Source organism: Erpetoichthys calabaricus, chromosome 13 (genome assembly GCF_900747795.2).
Source record: "Erpetoichthys calabaricus chromosome 13, fErpCal1.3, whole genome shotgun sequence".
Taxonomy (NCBI): domain Eukaryota; kingdom Metazoa; phylum Chordata; class Cladistia; order Polypteriformes; family Polypteridae; genus Erpetoichthys; species Erpetoichthys calabaricus.
The window spans coordinates 125,379,459-125,399,645 of record NC_041406.2 but is presented as its reverse complement, the minus strand read 5'-3'; the positions used below and the strand labels follow the sequence as shown (position 1 = coordinate 125,399,645).

The window sequence follows — 20,187 nt, the reverse complement described above, 5'->3', positions numbered from 1 at the left end:
CGAAGGCAGTCAACAAGCCCAAAGGTGAGCGATTTATTGACAGATGGGGGTTGTATTGTGGTACTGATGCCTCTCTCTCTGACCTTGTAGAAATTAAGAAGTAATGCAGACTTCCCTGCAATAATCCACCATCCTGAAAACGAATCATCAACCACTTCCTCATCCCTGTCATCACTTCCGGCTCTAAATGATGATGCCATTTTCCGGTCCTCCAATGATGATGTCACTTCCGGCTTCTGATGATGACACCACTTCCGGTCCCCCAACGATGATGTCACTTTCTGGCCTCTGATGAGGACGTCACTTCCAGTCCTCAAATGATGACGCCACTTCCGGTTCTCCAATGATGACGTCACTTCCTTTTTAATCATTTCCTGTAGCCATTTTGTCATGTATAAAAGCCACCATCACAAATGCCAGTTTGTCGAATGTTTGATATTTATCTATTTTGACTAATATTATTGCATCAAAGCAATATACAGGGCTATTCCCCAACTCTTTAAAGTTGTTTGCAACGTTTATTTATCACAGTATATATTAGAGAGAAGGAAATTATGTTTTACACAAACAAAATGAAAAAAGAATGACAACATTTTTGTTTAAGTATGCAATTCCAAAAAAGTCAGGGACACAAAAGAATATCTGAGGTTTGATGAAAAAAGTACAAAATATCATTAACACACTTTATTTAACCCACATATGCAGAGGTGCACAAGGCTGATTACTTGAAAACACAATGCATAAATGACATAAAATGCTTTCCTTGTGTAATATGTTACTTTTCTTTTTGTTTCAGTAAGATTTATAACCTTGATTGCATTCAAGTACCCATTTAATCAAACATGGCATTGAGAAGCCAGTGCTGTGCAAGGTAAGTTTCTGAAGCTTTCCTCAATAGTAGAAGAGCAAGTGCCAATCTATTTGCACAGTTACATCCTCTTTTTAAATGAAGTGTAGTAATTTGAGAGTCAGTGAAGAAGTGTTGGGTAGGACAACAGCAAGGAGCTCATCTAGGCACAAAAGAAATGGTGGTGGAACAGAGGGGTGCAGGATGTGATAAAGGCTAAGAAGGAGGTAAAGAAGACATGGTACCAATCGGAGAGGGAGGAAAATAGGGAAATGCATAAGCAAGCAAAGAGGGCATTGGCACAAGTCAAGGCACAAGCTTTGGAAAGGTATAGAGAACAACTGTAGAAAAAAGAGGGAGAGACAATAAGTTTTAGAATAGTGAAAGCTATGTCCAAGGCTGGAAACAATTTTATTCACATAAAGCAGGTGAAAGATGAGCAAGATGAGGTCTTACATGAGCATGATAAGATCAAGAATAGATGGAAGATGTTGAATGAAGAAAAACCAAAGGTAGTATTTGGGGATGAAATTTCAAATGAAGGGCTAGTACAATGAGCAAAGAGGGGGTAGGTAAAAGAAGCGTTTAAATGAATGAAAAATGGAAAAAGCAACAGGACTGGATGGAATACCAACAGAAGTAAGCAGAAAGCATTTGATAAGGTGCCACATGAGAGGCTAGGCATTAAACTTTAAAAAGTGGGAGTTCAAGGTGAGGTTTTTAGAGGAGTACAGAATTGGCTCATAGACAGGGAGCATGGTTATGGTGCAAGGAACCCTGTCAGAATTAGCTGATGTTAAGAGCGGTGTTCCATGCTAGGGCTGGCTGCTACTTTTAATATATATATGGTTAAGTTTGCAGATGACACAAGTGGATTGGCAAATAATCTGGAATGCATTAAATCATTAGAGAGGAACTGGGAGAGCATACAGCATTTATATTCATACAATAAATATAAATGATATGGTTTTAAGAGATTAATCTCGCCTAACAGAGGTCATTATCAATAGGCACAATATGATACTCTAGAAAAGTGGGCATTAAAACAGATTGATGAAAGGATTTATTTATTAATATATCTGAGGTTTACACAGACATCAAAATATGGTACAGATAATCATTCAATACATCCTTATATATATTAAGGACAATGACCATTAGAAATTTTGTAATTATACAAAAACATTTTGGATTGATTAACCAGAAACGATGGTGTAAACTGGGCTCCTGTATACTGAAAGCTATAATGAGTGTGAAGTTAAAGAAAAGTCAAAGTCCCTCTGAAGAGGGAAAGGGCAGAAAAAAATACTCTGAAATGTATGTTCACAATAATGAAGAAATAATAGTATCTACACAGGACCTCCTTTATTTTATCATTTTCTTCCATTGCATTTGCTCAGCATTGTATATGTGTAAACCCGTAAAAATCATGCTGAAACCTATAAAAAAACTGACAAATAGAAGATGAACATGAAGAAGAATAAAACCCCAAACCCATTTATAATATATGGTGATAAGTGGCTAGTAAAATTCAGACATTTCATTTTTTAGTTGCCAAAGTTGATAGTACACATTTGTTTCAATAAATAATAGTTTTAAAGAGACCAGAACAGATCATAAATTTCTACCAATAAAATTACGGTAAATATATGGGTGGGTGGATGTACCTCTTAAAACAAAGGGAAGTACATTCTTTTTGTAAATGAAAAATGTTTAATCTTCATCTTCAAAGCTGTTATCATCATCATCATCATCATCTGTGTCCTCATCTGACTCCTTATTACTGCATGATGTTAGCTGATAAACAAAACATTTAAAATCATTGTATTTTTATTCTTAAAATGAAATGTAATTTTTACCTCTATGAAAACATAATTTAGTTTATTCTATGTAGTACATAGCATTAGCTGACTCATTCTTGAGATTTAAATCACATATAAAAAAATAATGAACAGGGAACATCTCTAGAGAGAGACTAATCACATTATATGCTCCAATGCTTGAAATCATTGGATTTATTATTCCTTATGTATTAACTCTTAATTGTATCCAAAAAACAAAATGAATTAGCTTTTTCAATCAGACTGGTAGTAAGCCTACATGGATATAATATTCTTGTCCTGTGAGGAGGATATACAGTAGTTTGGGTTTTTACTTTCATAACTTATAAAAAAGTAGATATAAGGAGATATGAGGGTGGCAGACAATAACTAAGGAGATATTTACAAAGTGTTCTTGTGCCATACAGGCAATGGGTCTTGGATTTAGTGTTGCTTGAGGTAAAACAAAGATTAAAGGACTTATATTTATGAAATAATTAATTGAAATCAAATACAAATATTGAACAGAAAAAATTATACTTCTAGGTAAAAAAGATATTCGCTATGAATATGCTGTAAATCGATTAGATTTAAAATTGACCAGAGGAAAGTATATGTTACAGCAGTGCCTACTTGAATAGTCATAAAGCAGTTAACATAATTGCTAGCTAACACAGCTCCTTGATAGAACGTTAAAAATTTTTGCAGGATATCTGTTGTGGTTATATATTAAGAAATATAGATAATATGGCAGGCGGCCGGGTGCGGCCCTCAATCAGCTGCCTATAAAAGGGTCCCACTGGTGATTCCGTGGCGAGGAGCATGGACTGCTCGGGCTGGGAAGCCGAGAAAGGGAGCAATGGGGCGCCGATCGGGGCCGAGAGCGTTAGCCCAGCTGAGGACGAGCCGAGGGGCTGCGTCAGGGCTACGCCTCCGCCCTTGTTTTTCTTTTGTATTGGCAGGATCGGGCCCTAGGCTACAGTGTGTCGGCTTGCCGCCGAGGGGTTCCCGTCCTCCCGGAATGGTTCGCTGGTCCCAGGAGGTCTCAGCTAGCGGGGGTGTACTGTGGCAGGTGGCTGGGTGTGGCCCTCAATCAGCTGCCTATAAAAGGGTCCGCCTCCCGACAATCAAGGCTGGAGTCGGGTGAGGAGGCGGACGAGGTCAGAGGAGGCGACAGGAGAGGCCCTGAGTGTTGTGTTGGAAAAGAGAGAAGAAAGTGGCTGCTGGAAGCCTGGACTTTGGGAGTCGGTGGGGGTTTGTGTGGTGCACCTAAGACATTGTAAATAATAGTAGTACTGGGTAAATAAACGTGTGGTGATGGCTTGCAATGTCTCTACCTGTCTGTGTCCGGGCTGTTCCCTTCTACAATAAAGTGGAACTCAGATACATGAGTAACAATTTATACCTCTCATATTGTATTGTATATACAGTATTGTGCTGTTCTAGTGAGAACATCCACTTGCAGAGCCACAGCACCATAAGTCTCCGCAGTTTTAGACCCGGAAGTGACGTCTCCGTCATTTCAGGACTGACTTCGTAAAATTACTTTTGGAAGGTTTTGGCAGGTCTCGGCAAAGCCCGGAAAGTAACGTCGGGTCAAAGACCCATTTAGAAACCAAATAATACACATCATTGTGAAGTTCAGAGGGTTTCTGCCATCACGTCATGTCATATATCAAATTAAACAATACGGATCGTTTCTGTGAAATACAGTATTAACATTTACATTGTGTTCGGGTCTGTGGGAACCATTTAACATGTTGACAAAATTAGAAACATCAAGATCTGTCTTAATTAAAAATAGTTTTTCGTTTACATTCATGAAACAAAGTATACAATTTAATTATAATGTTTACACCACGTTAGAGTTTAGTAAAACGCTAATAATAAAAGTGATTATGTTTTTAAAAATGTATTATGCATGTGTGCAATATTGTTCTAAACCAATTTAGAATAAACATTTAAACCTAAAATTATATTTTTAAACATGTATGTGAAGAAAACGGCAATACATATTCTACACTGAATTATGCAATATATTAATTGCCTTATATAGAACTGCTCTAGTTTTTGTCACTTATTATTATAAACAATGGGCAATCAAAAGAAAAAAAAATAAAAATACTAATAAGACACAATTTATTTATATAGCACCCTTCCTATGCCCAAAATTCAAAAAGAACAACATGACCTATATAACATTGGCTACAAATAATATCTTCACTAAATAAAGATAAATATAGGATATACAAAACATTCAAATAGAATTAAAGACAATAATGCAAACTAAAATACAACATATAATACTAAAAAAAAATCTTGAACAAATAACATAAATTGTGATAAAAATTCAAACCCTGAGTACCTGGACAGACAGAGGGGGTAAACTGAAAGAAGGGGCAAAATGTCATGTCTGTTTAATGTCATCCTAAACAAATGATTTTAAACAAATAAATGAAATAGAACAAAACACAGAAACAGATCTAAGCATTATCTGCATAAAAATGATAACCCAGACCAAAGCTACGAATAACTTGCTCATGGGGAAGCACAGAGATACAGAAGAGCAAAGGATGTCATTTCATTAACAAAGGGAAGTCAGATGGAGGAACTGCTGTGAGAAATTAAGGCATTAGGGTTACCCTGGACATGACATAAGCTGCATGGCCACAATGCCATATGCAATAACTTTTACACAAACTGGGACAGTAGCCCCTCAAGAGGAAGTTCACAATGCTTAGCACAATAAGGAAAAATAAGCCAGAGCTCCCATCTCAACTGCTGGCCACACAGAATAGGCCAGTGAAGACATTAAAGTTTGTCAAAACAGATGACACATCCTTGGTGAACAATGTGATCTGCACAGGGATAGGAGATGCCATGGCCAGAAACGATAATGGACTATAATGCTACAAAAAGAGGAGTGGAGAATTTAGACAAAACATTACACTGGATGCTGGCCACAGGCAATTTTTTCAACATATTGAACATCTCAGAAAAAAATACTTTTGTCATCTTGACCACCTTGAACTGAGACTGGAACAGGGAAAAGGAGACAGAGCCTTCTTGAGGAGCACGGTAAACCATTGGTGACACCTTGCATACTACTGGGACGACATGTGCCAAAGACCCCAGCATGTACAGCCATTGTGTTGATTCAACAGTCCAATCCACAGGGGAACCAATGACTGCACCAGTAGTGTGTATGCATAGTGAGTATGTTTGTGTGTCTCACTGAGTGAACTGTACAGTTATTACAGTATTGTGTAGAAAATTAAAATATTTAGTTCTGCTTGATAAACAAATAGAATGTGATCTGAGCGTAAAGAGTAAACAGGTTATTTTTTATTTTTTATACATTGCTTGTTAAAATAAAGTGACCATCTGATTTAAAAAAAAAAGTCCTTCAATAGTACATATGTAGCAAAAATGTAATGATAAATTGAGATTCAACACAATTATTTTTCATGCTTCTCAAAGAAAAATTAAAATACAATGTTTGTAAACTACTGCATCTGTGAAGTGTGAGGAGATATCCAAAACTATCATTGAGTGTATTTCAGTAATGTGTGTAGTGACTTATAAAACAAACACACGAGCGCATGCGCGCACAGTCACAATGCTAATGCTGTAGTAAACACCATACGCTCGTACGGATGTTGACTATATGAGTGAGGCACGCCAACTCAGACAGAGAATAGGAGACGATTGCCCACAATCCCGCAGTGAGAGAGAGAGAGAGAAGAACCATCAGCTCAGCTGTGATCACATGACGCTCAGCTGACAAACTACTCGTACTGTAAGACCTTGCTCGTTTTTCAAGTGAAAATTTATTAAAAATTTTTGCTCGTCTTGCAAAACACTCATAAACCAAGTTATATATTACATTAGTTATATATACATTATATATAGTGGAGGCTGGCCTGGACACATACAGGTAGACATGGTTTAATCACCCAACACACGTTTATTTACACCTAATATATACAAATGCGCTACACAACCCCAATACTCCCCCAAAGTCTAGGCCTCTATCACAATGATGCTTTTCTGTCTTCAGGCCGCCTCCTTTCCTCTCCTCCCGAGCTCCGTCCTTCTCCACTCCTGACTCAAGCCCTCAAACAGAGGGAGGCAGCCCCTTTTATAATCACCCGGACGTGCTCCAGTTGCCTCCCGATAATCTTCCGCTGGCAGTCCCCAGTGTGGCGGAAGTACTGGCTGTGCACGCGGAAGCACTCCGGGTGTCTCTGGTCGTCATCCCCCCAGCACTTCAGGGTGTGGCAGAAGTGCTGAGGACCAGGGCTCTCCAGGCATCGGGGTGCCCCCCTGGCGGTGACCAAGGGCCCCTATAGGGTTGAGCTTCCAAGCTCAGTTTCTGTGGTTCCCAAAGCCACCAGGGCAGTCGCCCCCTCGTGATGTGGAGGAGGTGTAATCCCTCCTTTGGTCCTTTTGGGCATCCCGGCTGGGTGACACCCCCAGGCACTTGCCACAGTGCCCCACCACAAGCTGAGACCCCTAGGGACCAGCGGCCCATCCCGCGAGGGCAGGTCTCCCATGTCGGGAAGCTGACATGCTCCACTTCAGGGCCCGGTCCTGCAAAACTTGAATCAGAACAAAGGGCGGAGATGTTGCCCTGATGCCGCCACTTGGCGTCTCTCTGCTTTGAATACGGGCAACGCTCCCCCCTCTGTCCGGCACTCCGGTGCTTGCCACTTCGGCCCCCCTTCCGAGACCTCTGTGCCTCCCGTGTTGGGACATCGGACGGGAGCACAGCTCTGCCTCCGCAGAGGGCAGCCCTTCTCTGGACGTGAGCTCCCAGCCTCACGTCCGCCCTTATCGGATGAACCGGCTCTCTTCCTTCAATTCCTTCTCTTTCTCTGGGACGGTGATGGTTTGGGTCTCCCTATGGGGAAGATATAGACCCTGTGGAGCGTAATCCCTCCTCCGGTCCTTCCGGGCATCCCTGCTGGGTGCCACCCCCAGCCGCTTGCCACAATATATATTATATATATAATTTATTTATATTTGTCACAGACATGCTCTTGGGAGACAGGGTAAGGGCTTAACCGAGGGCAGAAAACAAGAGCAGGTTTTTTCGAAGTGCACTAACCTTTCCTCTCCTTCTCCTACAGAGCCCCAGAAGGGAAGCCAACATAAGCCAACATAATACTAGTAACAAGTAACCCCTCGATTCGCTAGCGAATTGGAAATCCTAGAATGGCAATCAGTTTCTGTTCCGTCCGATATGTGGATGGATGACATATCATGGAGGGCGGGTGCGTCTGGGGATATGTCATTTAATCCAATAAGCATATCTGTACTAAAGCGGTTTCGTTTTGTGGAGACGTGAGTCTGTTGCCTTCGCTGACACCGACTGCTTGAACAGGTTGTGTTGTTTGGGGGCCACCTACTGACTCTGGGAAGCCCCCACATCTGACTGTGGGGCGAGCGCCACAGCGCAATATGCGCCTCGGTGGGAAGCCGCTGCGTGAAGACATATCATGGAAGGTATATGCGGTGGTGTGGGCGGTCGCGTCCAGGCAGCTGTACAACCTGGCGTGCACGCTTTACCCCAGGTGCAGTCCACAGGTCGTAGTCTCGTCTCTGTGTTTTCTTTGGTTTGAGCCGCGACTCCCTTCGCAAGCGCGTTGTCACAGTTGGTTTGAGCCGTGACTCCTTTCGCAAGCGCGTTGTCACAGCTTCGGTTAGTAAACCTCTGGGGTTTCCGTACTGTAATACAACCTTCGAATCCTCTCGTTTCTTTTTTCGCTCTGTGGTGGGCGGCAGTGCGCGTGTGCCTCGATGTGCCCAGCGCTCTGCGTCTATATCCGGTTTACAACCTTCGGTTAGTAAGATGGATAATACTTCCTGCTTCCCTTGCCTGACCACACCTCCTACCAAGGTCACTTCTGGCCTCAATTATTGGACCCCACCTCTTCCTCCCTGGCTATTATAAAAGCCCAACTCCTTTTGTGTTTAGTTGTCCCTGTTTTGGACACGGAATCAGACATTACTCTGGAGCCATTTGTTAAAAGTTTGACTTATTTTGTTTTGTTCACTGTACAATATAGGGGGTGAATCCCCAAATCTTTTTCTGCTGTTTTGTATATCTTTACAATATATATATATATATATATATATATATATATATATATATATATATATATATATATATATATGTGTGTGTGTGTGTGTGTGTTTGCATGTGTGTGTGTGAGTGAGTGAGATATTCATGCAGTATATAGTAATAAGCATTTTCATCTACTCTATACTGTATATATAAAATCCTAAGCCTAAAAGTGCAACGATTTTCTGCAAAGATTTTATGTCACATTTTTTGTCACGCTTGAAATCGGGGGTTATTTCAAAAAGCTACATATATAAGTTTGGTATCATTCTTTTCAGAATTTATCAAGCTTTAATGTGATGTTGATAGATTTTCAGATTCTTATTCTGTTTTTAAACTATAAACTAAAATATCAAGAAAGTCATATGTATTTAGGTGATTTAGTTAGCTGAATGTCAAGTTACAATGACCCATTGCATACCACATTAGTTTTCACATGATTTTTCCTGTTATTTAAATTAGTCATTTTTTAAAAAATGTATTTTTATCTATAAGAATGTCAGTTAAAATTAATAGATTGTTTATTTAGACTCTTATAAATACTCATTGAGCATATTGGATTAACGAGAATACTCCAATTGGTAAGCAAGTAAATATTTTATTCTCATTTCATGATTTTTACTCCGTTAAATAATAATTAATTTTTCTTTTACATATTTATAGAATTTCGTGACTTTGGCCGCAAGTGTGGCGGCCTACCAGACCTCAACTTGGGGTTGGGCGCTGAAGGCACCAGGGGGCTTGACCCTAGTATTAAATAAAAGTATAGGGTGACACAGTGGCATAATATGTAGGGCTGCCATTTACAGCAGTTCAACTCTGCTTCAGTTTCCTACTACACACAGCTTTACACTTTGTAGAATCTGAGTAGGGACAGTTTAGTGGTGCAGTGTTTAGTATCACAGCCTCACAGATGCACAGTTTTGTGTTGGACTGCACATTTTCAATATCTGTGTGGAGTTTGAATGTTTTCATCATGCATGTCAAATAGTCCAGTTTTCCTCTCACATCTTAAAGACATGCATTTTAGGTTTACTGGTGATTCTAAACTGGTCTTATGTGAGTGTGGTATGGATTAAGGCACAGTCCAAACTGGTTTCTGATTTGCACTCATAGATGCCAGGATTGGACTCTGATTCCAATTCCAAATTGGGGAAAAAAATGGTTGGAGAAGATTAATTCAGTGTGAATGGTCTGAAATATTCATTGAAAACAATTTTTCAGTTACGGTGTAGTAACTATTCATTTAGGCCATTGGTAAGTGAGGATGTATGTGGAGTACAGTGAGTAGAAAACAACAAAGAAAGCGTAGTGATTGAATAATTCACATTGAGACTTCAAGCATTATATCCAGTCCTTTAAATTATGTTCAAGGCAAACATCTATGTGTTTCAAGTACTTCACAGCAATGTTGATATTGTTTAAAAAAACAAAAACAAAACTGAATTAATCCGTTAATGAGAAAGCACATGGAAGATCCTGAGCGCTGTATAGTATTTATCATAACTTGTTTAGAATCAAACTAATCTAGGCTTCTAGTTATAATTCACAATTAAAAACACAAAGCAGCAAGATAAAAGCTCAGTCTTAACATTTTAATGAAACTAAGATAGTTTCATAATTTAAATGCTTTAAAAAAACTAGGTCATTTATTTTTATTAAGCAGAATTGACTATAATGCTTGTCAAATTGTTATCTTACTACTCTACAGTTAATCCAAAGCATGGCTGCAAAGATCTTAACTAATAATTATGACCATAAAACTCATAAATTACTTAGTTTACCCTAGAGCTGATTTAAATTTTTAAATATAAAGATACAAATGGATAAGCCCACTGCCCCCCTTACCTTATAAAATGTAATAATAATCACACTTAAGAGCAAAGTTTTTTGGTCTCAAGATGCAGCCCTGAAAAATTTCAAAGGATAATCTCTTTAGGTGGTAGAGCCATTACCTTTAGGACCCCCACACTCTGGAATGATCTACTGTGGTGGACAGCCGACTGCCCAACCCCGTCGGAACGCCCAAAGAGAAGGAGGATGGGGGAAGGCAGCTACTGTGAGACACTGTTTCCCCCAAGACACCAGATGACGAGTTCCCTGCAGCATTGCAGTGCTCCCAAGTCATGGGGTCAGAAGCCCCAAAGTACTTCCAGGCTGAAAAATACCTCAAATCCTCCATTTGACCTGGAAGAGCTGGCAAGTCATGGGGATGGAAGAACAGAAGCACTTCTGGGTCAAGGACTATATAAAGGACTATTGAAGACCCAGCAAGCGAGCCTGAGTTGGGAGGAGTTGGACAATGCTTGTTGGGAGGTGTGGAGGAGAAAAGAATACGGTGTGTTTTGATAGTACTTTAATTGTGTTTATTGTGGTGGTGTTGCTTTGAAGGCACTGACCAAGAAGAAAGAATAAAAAGAATACTATTTGGTGCTTTTACCCTCTGTCAGCATCTGTCTATTGGGTTTAACGGGGCAACAGCGCCCCCAAGCATTCACACTACCTACCACTATTACAGAGGCATTTTTGATTTTGGCATTCAGATTAAGGCTGAATTGTTATCTTAGTATAATGTATACGTAATGTATTAGAGCTACTGATGAGGCTGATCATAATATTTTTTTTTATTCTTTATAACTGTAATAGCTGTTTTGTTTAGCATTTATTTAGTCTCTCCCATATCCTTTCTACACTTGATATTCTGTAGTGGCACTTGGTGCATTTTGGAGTTAATGTATCTTTGTCAATGAAAGACCCATTGTTAGATTTGTGTAGTCATCTGCTTTAATTGCCCTTTACCTGTAGCGTGATCTATTTTTGAAATCGGATGACTAAGGAGAGTGTAATCTGGCACTAAAACACATCTGACATTTTAAAAAACTTGTTGGCATTATAAAAACAAAAACATATGTAAAACTGCATGCAGTTCCTTTTTATATGGTTTCATGCTGTTTTTATTTTCTCCAGTTTCATTCTTGGTGTGTTTGTTATATATAGTATCATTTTGTGATGGATTAAAAATTCATTATTAGAACCTCAGAACATTAGAAAAATCCAACAAACTTGCCCATTGTATTCATCTAGCTTGTCCAAAATAACATCAAGGTGTGATTTTACTCTCCATCACACTACTTGGCAATTTATTCCATGTGCCTATAGTTCTTTGTGTGAAGAAAAGAGATGCGTGAATCCTGCTGAATTAGCTTCACCTCGAAATTGATAAAATCATGGAAATGTTTGCACACTTTGTTGCACCACGTAATGCATTGAAGTCAATGGGGAAGAAGGAACTGAACTATTTCTGAGTAGATTATAATGGTCAATGGTTTTTTTGAGGGCTAGGGAAAAGTTCCCATCTACATACTGTGCCATGAATTCACACTTCTTTTAATTCACTATCAGTATCAATAACCTGTCATGTAGTTCCTTATCAAAAGCTTTCTAAATATCAAGATGAATAATAACAAAGGTACCTCTCTTATCATATGATTTGTTGCTTCCTCATAGAATTGCAAAATATTAGTGAAACATAACCTTCCTTGACTAAGAGGTACTGTTTGGAGAGACTGGGAATTAGATAGATAGATACTTTATTAATCCCAAGGGGAAATTCACATACTCCAGCAGCAGCATACTGATACAAAAAACAATATTAAAGAGTAATAAAAATGCAGGTAAAACCAGACAATAACTTTGAATAATGTTAACGTTTACCCACCCGGGTGGAATTGAAGAGTTGCATAGTTTGGGGGAGGAACGATCTCCTCAGTCTGTCAGTGGAGCAGGACAGTGACAGCAGTCTGTCGCTGAAGCTGCTCTTCTGTCTGGAGATGACACTGTTTAGTGGATGCAGTGGATTCTCCATGATTGACAGGAGGCTACTCAGTGCCCGTCGCTCTGCCACAGATGTCAAGCTGTCCAGCTCCATGCCAACAATAGAGCCTGCCTTGCTCACCAGTTTGTCCAGGCGTGAGGCGTCCTCCTTCTTAATGCTGCCTCCCCAGCACACCACCGCGTAGAAGATGGCGTTCACTACAACCGTCTGATAGAACATCTGCAGCATCTTATTGCAGATGTTGAAGGATGCCAGCCTTCTAAGGAAGTATAACCGGCTCTGTCCTTTCTTACACAGAGCATCCAATTACTGATTGGAGTCTGAGACTGACACTGACGTGCTGACATAATCCTTCCAAGAGGAAGTGGAAGAAGAAGTGCAGAGTGTTTTGTGTTACTGCTGTGTAACTGTTAACTAAAAGAACAAAAAACTTTGTTTTTTGGTTGTCGCGAAGAAGCTATATGGGAATTTTTAAAGCTTTTCTCCCTTTACAAGAATTTTTTTTTGCTTTTTTTTGCCTGCACAGGAGCAAAGGTATCCGACAGGTGTGTGGAAAAGTTACTTGCTAGTTGTGCTTGTTACTTCTATTCTATTCTATTCTATTGTGAATTTCCCCTTGGGATTAATAAAGTATCTATCTAGCTAGCTATCTATCTATACAAAAGCATCATCAGTGAGCTAGAAAGTAGTTATGGAAAAAGATACGTCCATAAGTAAGCAACTGGTGTTGTATTGACAAATAGTTAAAAATACCAGTGACTGAGTAGTGAGAAGAAGTTAGGGCATTAAAAAAATAAAACACCATATAGCACTCGTACAGTAAAGCAATAGTGCTTGCAGAACGTGAGGGCATATGGGTTCATTCCTTAGTAAAAAGCATCTATTTAGGTACAGGTAGGCGGCTGACTTGAAAGCAGTTAAGAAAGGGGATCAGTGGCAGTAAGAACAGACAAGTGAATAAGTAAATAACTAGCAGCTGATATTCAGTAAGCGCATTTTCTTAGAAGAAAGTAATGGGTAAAAAGTTTTACTTAATAAAATGGTTCTTTTTAGTCAAGAATACTAGTGTAGTTAAGAGGTCGACAGCGGAAGGAATACAAATGGTGTAAGTGGAAAGCTTCAAAGTAAGGATGTAATAATAGGGATGCAAAGTTAGTAAAACAAGACAGGGAAAAATAAAGTTTAATAACTTCAAAGAAAGACATACAGCAAGCAGTCTAGAGGGAGAGTATTACAGGAAATTAAGGGGCAAGAAGGTATTAAATAACTGCAGTAGTTATTTAATCTATTCATTTATAATGTTTAAGTTGAATTTCAAAGAAACTTGAGCAGTTTAGGAACCCAAAGCCAAATTTTAAAACTGAGACCAGTGCAATGCAAGTCCTGTTAAATATTGAACTTGTTGGCAGTGGACTTGGAGAAGTCAGTCCTCTTTGAAGGCTATGTCTGCAGGAGATGCCAGCTAATCCAGCACCTCAAGCTCATGGTCACTAAACTGAAGGAGGAGTTGGCTGGCATACATTGTAGTAGAAAACTGGTGGACTTGGCCCAGGTGTCCTTTGCAGAGATAGTGTGTAACCGTAAGGTGAAGCTGTAGGGCACCCCAGAGCAAATAGGTAGAAATTGGTGGGTCACAGTTGCAAAGCGTGACATAAAAGGGTGCACACTGTCCAGAGACATCAACCCCAAAACTGATATTGTCAAACTGTTTTCAGGTCCTTGTGGAGCTGGACAGTGTCAATGGGCCACCTTAAAACCAGTCCCCAGAAAGAGAAAGATTCAGATAGTGAAGACTCAGTCTTTTAGGGGTTGAAGTGCAGGTTAACTTTAGAGTCTTGCTCAGTGTGCTGCCTTCCAGGTGCACAGGTGGAAGGCCTCCATAGAAGGGAACAAGGGTGGATTCAGTTGTCACTGTCCTTGTTGGAACAAATGGCAAACATTAGGGCAAGCTTTCAGTTCTGCCTTCTGAATTTAGAGAGTTAGGGCTCACGAGCAGAACTTACATGGTAGTCTTCTCTGAAGTTCTGACTGTGCTACACATCAGTTCAGGTAAGATTGAGATTAGAAGGCTAAACACATGAATCAAATCTTGATGTAGGATAGAAGGTTATACATTTATGACACATTGGAAATCCATATGGAACAAATGGGACCTATTCTGCTGTGACAGGTTACATTTGATGTGGAGGGGTACTAATGTGTTGTGGAGGTATATGAATTGGTTAGCTGAGAATTGTATAAACTAGGGATGAGGAGTTTAGGACGGGGCAGGTTTAGAATTGTACTTGAAGTAATGAAGAATAGTGTAAAAACAAATGTGCATAGTAATGTGAATTCTAACCTAAAGTTTATGTGCAAGTGTAAAATAAGTAATACATTAAGAATAACTTGCCTTAAGTAACTTGAAGTATCAAAAATAAAACAAGTGACTTATATGCAGCTGAGCAAAATTATGATATTGTAGCAATGGCTGAAACCTAGCTAGGAAAGAATATACAGTAACATAGATGAGTACATATTTATTAGGAAGGACAGAAAAGGGGGGCAGTTTATGCCAAGCAGAAGTTAATTTCAAGTCATTTTCAGTTGAATGATGAGCCACATCTTAGTGAGGATGTCTAGATTTGCCGTATTTTAGCAGTGTGCTATAGGCATCCCAATGTAGACAGTAATTTCAATGTCCATCTTTTTAATAATATTATAATCATGGGGGGCTTTAACTCCCTGCATATTAACTGGGATACCCTTGCAAATAGTGGAGTAGTAAAGCACAAGTTTTTAGTAGTAATAAGTGACTGTTTCTTAACACAGTAAGTTAAAGCACGAATGGGGAAGGGGGTCGGGGGGCGGTGGGGGTCCTTGGTCCCTCTTAATTTCTGTGAGCCTCTTGAACCCGACACCATCAGTAACATAACCAAGATGATCATGGCAGACGAGGACAAAACACACCTGAAGCAAGGGGAAAATGAAAAAAAAAAAATCAAATAGTTTGGAGCACTGCACTTGGGACACTTGTCAATAAATAATTAAAAAAATGAAGTGCACTGTGGAGGTTAAAATCAATAACTAGAAATATAAGTATAAAAAAAAAAAGACAACGCAGTGCAGAAAACTCTGTTAAACTTAAAAATCCGTAAGCCCTGGTGTGTTCCCCTTAAAACTGACGCCTCTCCGGCTTATCTTATTCGGACCTGGCAGCCCGGAGAGATGTTGACCAGCAGGTGTAGACACCCAGCTGACCGCCTCATATCAACCGGGAGATGGAGCATCTTCACTGCAAATTGCTCCACTTACCAGCATGAGCGAGTTCATTTTAGTTTATTAAAAACTGCCAGTTTTTCTGAGCTGCGGACCCGTCATAACACAGGGAAACCTGCCTAGAGTTAGTATTTTGTCAGGATAGAATTGAGGGGGAAGAAATGATTGAATCACAAGGGTCAAGTGACTGTAATATAAAACAGTTCTCAGTGTTTTGACGAAACGTTGATGCAAAGACTAAAACTCACGAGTTTAACTTCAGTAAGGCAAATTTTAAACAGACAGAGCAAAGTCTATAAGGGATAACCTAGGATAAGCTTAAGTGGAGAAACAGTTGAGCAGCAGTGGAACAGGTTTAAAAACAATTTACTTATAAAGCAGGACAGGTACATTCCAAAATTAGGAATTTGCAGGAAATTAAAAAAAAAATCTGTAGAAAGGAAATAAAATGAAGCAGCAAAGGAAAACAGTTGTACAAGGTGTATAACTCAAGTAACTCCAATGCAAAATAAACCCTAGGGCTAATGAGAGCATGATGGCAACCATTATATATTAAAGAATCTAAAAGGTAGAGAGGAACATTGCAGATAAGGCAGAAGATCATCTAAATAGATTCCTTCAGTATTTAAAGTTTAAATTAACAGTTAAGGAGGAGGTGAAGTGTAAATAGAAAAACAGTAAATTGGAATTAAAAATGTAGACAGTGAAATTGCTCTAAACTTGCATTTTTCTGGATAACCTCATTCTAGTAACAGGAACTACTGAGAAAGTACTAAATGATTTAGAACTTAGGTGGATAAGTGCTGCTTACATTAAATAGGCTGAAACCTAGTAAATCATCAGGACCAGATAACATTTACTTGAGTGCTTAAGGAAGTTAGTGAGTACATGGACACCACCAGTCAAACGTTTTAGTGCACCTCAGTTTTTTCAATTTTTATGGAAATACACACAGTTTAATGTCTCAATGTTTCATGAAATCAAGGCATAGAACAAATAAACAATGGCAAATTTAAAAAGTTAAGGAATCATTAAGTGTACAAAATGTTATTCAAATTTTTGATTAATCAAAGTAGCCACTTTTTCCGGCTATAACAGCCAAACTGTGGTAACCCTTTTGATTCAAAACGCTAGTCATTCCGTGCAAGTCTCCAGCTCTACCTCCAGCAAAAGAACCCCAGACCATCACACTTCCTTCCTCGTGTTTGACAGTTGGTATCACGCACTGAGGAACCATCCTTTCACCAACTTGACAGCATACAAACACAAATCAAATTTTGATTAATCTGCCTCTTAGACTTTCTTCCTGTCTGCCATAGTACAAAGCCAGAATTTCAAGGCCCTATTTTTTCCTTAAAGGAATGGCTTTCTTTCAGCTACTTGCCTTGTCAAACCTACGGCACAGTGACTCCCCTTCACTGTAGACACTGAGACTTGCTTTTTTTCGACCACTGTTAAACTGTGCTTGAAGCTGTTGTGCTGTTAGGTTGTGACTTTGGGTCTGCCAGACCTCTTCCTATCAGAGTTTCTTCCAGTTTCCAATTGCCTTTGGATAGTAAAGGACACCGTACTCACTGACACTTTTTTTTTGCAGTTTCCCTAAATGAAAGGCCTACACTTCAAAGGGTAATAATGCTCTGCCTCATTTCTTTTGTAATTTCTATTTTCTTGCGATTATCACTAGAATTTACAACTTTCTACAATGTAATATTGTCCAAGTAGTACTTCAGAGGGTATAGTATCACATAGGGATGCACCGATACCAAAACGGGTATCTGGTATCGGCCTCGATACCACATTTTCTAAAGTACTCGTACTCGTTAAAAGTCCCCCGATACCGGGGACCGATACCACGGTCTGAAAAATGTCTATGTTTGAGCGGCGTGTAAGGGGTTAATCACAGGCGCCGAGTGCCAGCCCCCCAGGCCCGGCTGCAGCTCAGAGCGGGGAGAAGGCGAGGCGAGACATGTCAGCCGTGTGGAACTATTTCAAAGTGAATGAAGACGACAAAACAAAGGCGGACTGCAAATTGTGCTCAGCGAAATTGTCCAGAGGAGGCTCAAAAGGTAGCGCATTTAACACAAGTAATTTAATCAAGCACCTAAAATCCCAACACGACAGCGAGTACAAAGAGTTTACCCACGCTTCTAAACCAACACAACCCACGCTGCAGCAAACTCTTGCAAGACGAGAGAAAATGTCCAGAGACAATCCATGTGTTGTGAAAATAACACAGGCAATTATCGAGTACATTGCATTGAGTGACCAGCCACTCTCGGAGGTAGAAAATGTGGGATTCCTGCGTCTCCTCCATGTTCTGGAGCCCAGATATGATGTCCCAAGCCGCCGCTACATGACTGACACGGAGCTGCCTAAACTACACGACTCCGTGAAAAAACATATCCACAGCCTACTGCAAGCCTCCTCTGCGTTAGTTTCACCACGGATATTTGGACAAGCAGTGTTAGCCCCGTGTCGCTAATTAGCCTAACCTCCCAGTGGATAGACGAGAGTTTCTTGTTTTTTTTTGTTAAATTATATGACTAAAGCTGTTACCTGTAAATTTAAATCATGTTTTTATTAAGTACTCGGTATCGGCAAGTACTCGGTATCGGCGAGTACTGAAAGGCAAGTACTCGTACTCGTACTCGTTTTCCAAAAAAGTGGTATCGGTGCATCCCTAGTATCACAGGGGTCTTCCAACTCTGCTTTAAGACATACAGAGGGGTTTTCAAGTAATCAACACAAGTTGGGACTCCTGTGCAAATTGTCTGCTTCAATTTCCAAGGCTTAATTTACTTTAGTATCTGGGGAACACCTGTAAGTTGTAACCTACTAGTTGTTTCCTGAAGAAGGCCCATTTATAATATTCTGAAATTTCCTTTTTTCAGTTTTTGCTAACCTAAACTTTAAATTTAAAACTGGCAGTTTTACTGCTTACCTTTTCACCATTTTAGGTCATTTGTTGCATTACAACTGATTACATTTGAAGAAAACCTGGAAAAACTGAAGTGTTCTAAAATGTTTGACTGGTAGTATATAACTATTGACACCTATTTTTCAGAAGTTATTGTGCACTGGGAAAGCTCGGAAGGACTGCAAAATAGCAACAAATATTCTTTTATATAAAAAGGGTGATTGGGCAGATCCAAGTAATTATAGGCCAGTAAGCTAAATGTGCTTCACAGGTAAATTAATGCAAGGAATTATTAAGAAAAAGATTGAGCAACATGTGGCCAGAATTTTTACTGAACAGTCAGTATGAGTTTTAGACAAGGGAGGTTGTGTGTTACTAACGTACTGGTATTCTATGAGGAAGCAACAAAAGGATATGACCAAAGTGGCGCATATGGTATTATTTAGTATTTAATAAGGTACAACATGAAAGATTGGGCTTCAAACTTACAGAAGTGTGAGTTCAGTATGTGGTGTGTAGATGGGTGCAGAATTGGCTCAGACACTGGAAGCAGAGGGTTAAAGTGCAGGGAACCTTATCAGAATTAGGTGATGTTAACAGTGGTGTCTCTCAGGGGTCAGTGCTGGGGGTTGCTATTTTTAATACATATAAATGATTTGGATCAGATATAAATAACAAACTACTTAAATTTGCAGGTTATAACAAGCTGGTGGATCTAGACTCATTTGAATCATTACAGAAGATTTTGGACAGCATACAAGATTGGACAGATGCGTGGCAGATGATTTTGTTGATATGATATACTTTATTAATCCCAAGGGGATTTTGTGTTTTTGCATAACCTCTGTTGGTCAGAGCACAGGGTCAACCATTGCACGGTGTCCCTGGAGCAGTTTTCAGGTCAAGAGCCCAACGTAGTAGGATCCCTTCTGGCAGTAATGACATTTGAACTGGCAACCTCACATGTCAGTAAATGTAAACTATTATGCGTAAGAAGTAAAAACATTAAATTTGAATACACAATGGTAGAGCTGAAAATTGAAACTACACCTTATGAGGGGGATTTAGGAGTTGTAGTTGACTCATCATTATCAACTTCCAGACAGTGCTTAGAAGCCAGTAAGAAAGTTAACAGAATGTTAGGATTTATAGCATGATGTGTAGAGCACAAATCCAAGGAGGATATGCTCAAGCTTTATAGCAGACTGGTGAGGCCTCATCTAGAGTATTGTGTACAGTTTTGATCTCCACGCTACAAAAAAGACATAGCAGTGCTAGAAAATGTCCAGAGAGTGGGGACTAGGCTGATTCCAGGGCTGCAAGGGATGAGTTATGAGGAAAGATTAAAAGAGATGAACCTTTTTCAGTTTAAGCAAAGCAGAT

The 20,187-nt window shown here is 39.6% G+C and overlaps 1 protein-coding gene across 1 annotated transcript in view; it reads right to left on the bottom strand.

The window, feature by feature from the left end:
• Positions 1 to 2,069: 2,069 nt before the first annotated feature.
• Positions 2,070 to 20,187, bottom strand: part of LOC114663868 (CBY1-interacting BAR domain-containing protein 1-like) — a 102,140-nt gene continuing 84,022 nt past the window's right edge. The window contains exon 9 of the mRNA XM_028817795.1: positions 2,070 to 2,644. Within this exon, the coding sequence (XP_028673628.1) occupies positions 2,561 to 2,644 (84 nt within the window). The 3' untranslated portion in view covers positions 2,070 to 2,560. The remainder of the gene's footprint in view (positions 2,645 to 20,187) is intronic.